The sequence below is a fragment of the Anas acuta genome, chromosome 5 (assembly GCF_963932015.1).
Source record: "Anas acuta chromosome 5, bAnaAcu1.1, whole genome shotgun sequence".
NCBI lineage: Eukaryota > Metazoa > Chordata > Aves > Anseriformes > Anatidae > Anas > Anas acuta.
In genome coordinates, this window is record NC_088983.1 from 23,103,666 (window position 1) to 23,109,665 (window position 6,000).

At 44.5% G+C, this 6,000-nt stretch overlaps 1 protein-coding gene across 4 annotated transcripts in view; it reads left to right on the forward strand.

The window, feature by feature from the left end:
- POMT2 (protein O-mannosyltransferase 2) overlaps positions 1 to 5,691 on the forward strand; it is a 27,835-nt gene extending 22,144 nt beyond the window's left edge. For 3 of the 4 annotated variants that reach the window (XM_068683101.1, XM_068683103.1, XM_068683104.1), the window contains exons 20-21: positions 131 to 245; positions 814 to 5,691. In XM_068683101.1, coding sequence (XP_068539202.1) covers positions 131 to 245; positions 814 to 919 — 221 coding nt within the window. In that variant the 3' untranslated portion in view covers positions 920 to 5,691. The remainder of the gene's footprint in view (positions 1 to 130; positions 246 to 813) is intronic. The other variant, XM_068683102.1, reaches the window with a different exon arrangement.
- The last annotated feature ends 309 nt before the right edge of the window (positions 5,692 to 6,000 follow it).

Sequence of the window (6,000 nt, forward strand, 5' to 3'; positions counted from 1 at the left end):
CAAGGTAAATAGATTTAAAAACTGACAAGGTTTTTTGGTGTTAATAGAGCTTGGTCAGCCCAGTCTGACCGAATGTAGCAACTCTTGTTTGGCTCCTGCATTGCTCCTGATTTCTGCCTCATCCTTCTAGGAATCACCTGGGACACACTACTGAAGTTCTTTGCTAGGTTCTTGTCCCCCAGCACTGCAGCTAGAAGAGTATATGGAGGAGGGATCCTGGCGCTGGTTCTACTCATCGTGTACAGGTGAGCACTGAAAGCTCAACTTCTCCTGAATGTGTAACAACCACAGTCTCAGTGGAACCTTTGTGCCTGGTAACTACCCTTAGCATTTGTCTCTGCCTCTCATCTCTGCTGAACATCAAGCCCAAATCTAAACTCTCAAATTTGATTAGATTCAGCATCTGTGTCCCAGCAATATGTTTTAAAACATCTTTCCATTGCAGGGAATCTTTCTTTCATTCTATCACTCACTATGAATGCTCCATTCTCTGCTCAACTTGGAGTTCAGTGATTTCTGATTCTAGTCCCCATGCCAGATGGTGCCAGATCCCTCAAACACAGGCAAATTCTTCATTGCTGCAAGCTTTCTCAGTTGCTGTTCTTCAAAGCTATTGTTTCCTAAAAGAAAATGATACCTGTGAAGAAACTGTATTATGTGTATATTGTGCTCAGCAGAGATTAGAATGTCACCAGCAAAGTTCAAGAGCATCCAAAAAACAAAGGTCCCATAGGACATCTGTATGGACTAACGTGCTGCATTTTTCTTGAGACAGAAAACTGTGTGGTCTCTGATTCTGGGTTCTTTCCACAGCTTCTACCTCTTTCATCCTCTGTCCTACGGGATGATAGGACCGATGGCCTCCGACCCCAGCAGCCCCATGGCAGGGCTCCGATGGATGGACTCCTGGGAGTTCTAGAGCCAGCAAAGGGAGCCTGGGAACAGAGAGTAAGAAGCACAAGGACTGCTGCATGTCGAACTGATTCTGGCACTTTGGAGATGTGACTGTAAAATGCCCTCTCTCTGGCGTACTCTGGGTCTAGCAGCCCTGTTATTTTGGCATTTGTTTGCACTGCCTGCATTGGAGGATGCAAAAGCTGACCATGAGAAGATTCTCTTAGAAAGACTCATGTTGTGAATCCTTAAGTTATATTCCTGGACAGTGGGCTGCTTAACTCTCAGTTCTGAGCAGTGTATCAGAACTCTTGACAGGCAAACGGTGGCATTGCAGCAGTCAGAGCAGGACAAGCTGGACTGTGTGCAGTTGCATGTTAACGTGTGTGTGTGTCTGTCTTCCTACATGCAATGTAAGTACCACTCCAGTTTGAGAGCCAGATAGTGTCCAAGGCATTGGGATTTAAACCATATTTAATGACCTTTTTGACAGCAAGGTGTTTCTCCCTAAAGCTTCAAGTAAGCCTGTGGGGATCTCCGTACTGCTCAGCCCTGGCTGTCGGAATTTTTTGTTCTGACCCTGAATTTTTATAATGGGACTGAAAGGGGTCTGCTTGAAATCTCCTGAGCCACTGTGCCTTGTCTGTCTCCCAGGCGCTCTGCTGACAGGGGAGATGGAGATTGTTTATCCTTTTATACTGCCTTGCTTTCTGGTCACCTTTAATCATTTAGAGCAATCACCTATCAGGCCTGCGCTCAGAGCCAGACTGTTCCAGCTCAGCACTTTGTAGTTGTTTTGCAGTTCTTTCTGAAACTGCTAAGGAAATTACAGTGGAAACAGCAGGTGATTTATTTTCTGCCCCAGTACACTGTGAAGATGGGCATTTTGGGTGTGTGATTGTGACTGAAATGATAGCTTGAAAATTTTAGACAGCTATCATTTGTCTTCTGATCCAAGCTATTCCAGTGCCAGTACCTATGGCATTTAGGAAAAAGGATTCATCTTACTGAATGTGGCAGCTACAGAACTGGCCGTTGGTATCTGCACTCCATATTCCAATACTGAGCAAGTTCCCTCTCATAGATGGCTGTCCAGCTAATTAATTACTGCATTGAAGGAAATGTGAGGCCAGGCAAAAATTCTTTAAATGTCAACAGCTCTTGAATGTTGAATCCACCCCTTCGAAGAAAGTGGAATATGAGGTGCCTTTCTCCTCTATTAGGTCTGCTTTTGTGAATTATTCCTTTTAGTCCATCTATGCTTTGCTCAGTTTCAATTTCTTGTCACATTTCATGGTTGCTACTCAGACCCCAGCTGTGTTCCTGTCTCAAGAACTAATATTTGCAAAACTTTTGTTTGTTTCAAGGAACTCAAGCCTAACATTTCAGATTTCTTGCTCTGCTTTTCAGCCATGCATCAAAATTGTGGGTACTGGAAGTGCAGCATGTGTGTGTCTGTGTTTAAATGTGCATTCATTTCTCCTATCAAACCTTGAATTCTGATGTAACTCCTACAGCACAGAAGGGCTGCATTAACATCCCCAAGATAGTTGTTCTCCATGGGGGACTGACTCCATCAGACTGGCTTTCATTCCTTTTTAATAGAGGAGTTACAGGATTGTTCAGTAAGGCAGCTGCTTGCTATTGTAAGGTTCTGGCGTGGAGTGTCATGTCTCTCCCCAGAAGCTGACTCTTATAGAAACTAACTCAGAAGGTAGAGGTCTGTGCTTTTGATTCTAAAGGTTTTGAGTTAATTACCTGCTGATAATTCTTAGTGGGAAGTCATTGCACTAATTAGCTACTGGGTTTGATGATTCTCTTCCACTTGGCTGTTGCAGGAAGTGCCCCCACCTGCATGAGCCAGGGGTTCACAAAGGTGTGATATCTGCGAAAGAAGGACGGGGGAGAAGGCTGCAAAGTTCTTCAGATCCAGCTCTGTGACAGGAGCTGCGAATCGTTAACTGCTGGCAGCATGGCAGACAGACTGCAGTGCTGCCTCTGTGGCAATGTGATTCAGCATCTGCTTTGGTGAGATGATCAGCCCAATGCCTTGCTATCCTGATCCAGAGTTTTCTTACAATAGTCCCATTGCCATGGAGAGGAATTTCCACAAAAACTGACAAAAGCTGTGATTTGAAGTGTATTTTTTTTCCAGCCTTTAACTTGTCTTTAACACTAATGGCAAAAAAATAAAAATAAAAAACAAGAAACTTGTGTTATGCAGTAACACAATGCTTCCGAGTCTGGGGGTTAGCTGGCTGAAGGCGGTAGTTGTCTTACTCCCATCCCCCCTGCTTCTGTTTCTGTATAGACAAAGGTGTTTATTTTTTCCTTTAGGATTGCCAATTCAGAAATCCTCCGAGAGCATTTGATTGGCATTGAGACTACCCTATTTCTGAGGTCTTGTGTGCTGGTAATTGGATGGTGTCATACAATGGAAAAAAATAATCCAAATATTCCACAAGAGGGAGCAACCTCCAGCTGAATCTTTTATTTTTTTTTAATCTGTAGTTAATAGTATTAAAAGGTCTACATTTGAAGACTAGACGTCAAGAAAATGCACGCATTTCACCTGCAACCACTGGACTCTGAGGATTGGGTTTTCAAGTCAGTGTAAGTGAATATTGCTGCTTGCTTACAGTAGAAGAGCAATGGAAAAAAATAGTATTTGATTCTCAATATTTGCTTCTCAAAAGCAAACATACAAACAAAACCAACTTGTCAGGCCATGTCTGGAACAGAATAGTAACCAGTATCTTGCTAGGTCATTAAAATGGAATGGGATTCCTTTAATTGACTCTGATATAGAAGGTCTCAGTGGTGGAGGCGTGAGGTAATGGGTACAGGGCACTCTTTGCATTCTGAATGGAAGTTGGGCTGCTTTAGTTCAGCTTTTCTGTACGTGTTTGTGTTCAGGTTCATCCTGAGGGTTGCTTATTAGTCCTCTTCCCAAGCCACGTGGAAAATAGCTAGTGGTGCTTTTCAGAAGGTGCCAGAAGGTGCTGCTCCCTGGAGCAGCTGCTTGCTTTGAAGTTTGTTTGACAGGGCTCCTTTTATCACTAGTGAAGTGTTTCATCAAACTGTGTGTATAGATTCAGAACACAAAAAGCTGCAGGCCTCCAGGTTCCCTGTTTGTTTTTTTTTTTTTTTAGTCTGCGTGTGCAAATATTTTCACCTCTTCAGTCTTTGGAGGGTAGATAGAAGGTCTCTAGGCTCATCTGGCTTCTCCTAGACAAGCCATTCATCTTAAAAAATGTGCTAACAGCTGCGTCAGAACACCTCTGCACACATGTATTCCAGCAGCAGGGACTGGTGTGTGTCCAAGAGGTGGACTACACACACTCAGACTTGTGACCATGATGAGGATTTGACTGGAGATTCCTTTATCAGTATTACCCTTGGTCCAGGTGGAGGATGGTGTGCCGTGCATGGCTTACCAGTCTGGTTTGCAGTCCTGTGAATAGGACAGCCAGCACCACTCTCCTCTGCAGTTTTCTTTTTGTATCGATCGGGTGGCCTTGGTGGTGCACAGAGAGCATCGATAGGTTCTACCTCTTTATATCTCTCTCCTCCCTTCTGCTTTTTCAAGTGCTTCCCACAGTCCAGGACATGTCATTGGTTTTCCTCCAACTTTTTAGGCTGTGCGTCCATTTCATAGGGGAGTCAGAACACAGGGTAGGACAGGACACCACACAGTATCCTGAGTGAACCTATCACTTGCAGTGAGAGTAAAACCAGAACCAAATTATGGAAAGGTAAAGAAATGTTTAATAGGGTAGGATTTTTCTGCCAACTGTCCCTCTGTATACATCTGAGAATCGTTATCAAGGGACTTGAGAGTGAACCAGCTGTCAACATGAAAACACAGGCATTTGCCTGAAATTCCCCATTGTTGCACTTAGATGTTTCCCTTCCAGAGGCCATGCCTGCATGATTTAGTCTGAGTTGGCGCTCTGCACAAGTGCCGCTGTAACACCCTTTCCTCCTCTCAAGATGCTGCAGCAATGTGAAAATCTCCTTGGCTCTGGCCCTGCATCTCCACCAGCTGAGGAAAGTAGGTAAGATTTTTTCCCCTTTACAGCAAATGACCACTCCTTGGGTGGTGAAGTGACCTTCCCCCTCACATAACTGCTATGTGACTGCTATGAAGGCAGAAACGTGTGGACTGTTAGAATATCATAAGGCTCTTTCCATCTGGAAAAGGGAAGATGAGGATAAGACCACCTCCATCGCATATTTGCTGTCTTCATGGTGCTGCGGGCTGCAAGCAGCCAGGACTGAAAATTGTCTGTTTTAAGGCACTAAGACCTGAGTTGCATGGCTGGTTGTGAGTTGCTTAACTTCTTAATTCACTTGTGCTCTTCTCTTTGAATGTCAAGGGCCATGATTGTCACAGGTGACAGCTGTGGTAGGGGAGGTACTAGCTCAGAAACCACTCCTGCTGAATTTGTGTTTGGTCCTAAAACCTCAGCGAATGAGTTTATTGTTTTACAAGAGGAACTGTTCAGAGCCATCCTGGAGAACTTGCCCCTGACGGACCAAGAGCTTGGAGTAGCGGCGAGAGGGGCTCATTTGTAGCTGTCCTATAATCTGAGCCTTTCTTACTAATGCTGCTGGTGTGTGCGTGTGCATGTGTCCATCTGTCCACGAACCATGTTCTAGAAGTGGGATTACTGCACTATACGATGTGGAAGGGAAAAGGGTCCCTTGAGCTATAAATGTATTTTGTACAGGGAATCATGGAGAATGTGGTAGAATTTTGAATTCAACTTTGTAATAAATACCTCTAAATGCCTATTCTTTCTAGCATTCTCTTTGGGGCTATATCTTGTTCCAGCTCCCCCATCCCAGTCTTTTCCTCGCATGCACAACTGAAGTTCTCCAATGGTGAATCTGACTTAAGGGCAGCAGTGATCTACAAACCAGAAGTCAGTGCCAGCATCAGCTTTTAGCATGCAAATGTTGCTGGGCTGCAGTTCCCGGAGGTCGGGCCTTGCTGCAGTCCAAGCGATGCGCCGATGAGCACAGCAGGAAGCGAAGCTGGTACATTTGGCTGAAGATGAAGTGCTGTCTGTTGACATGGATTTATTTCTCTATGGTAAAACT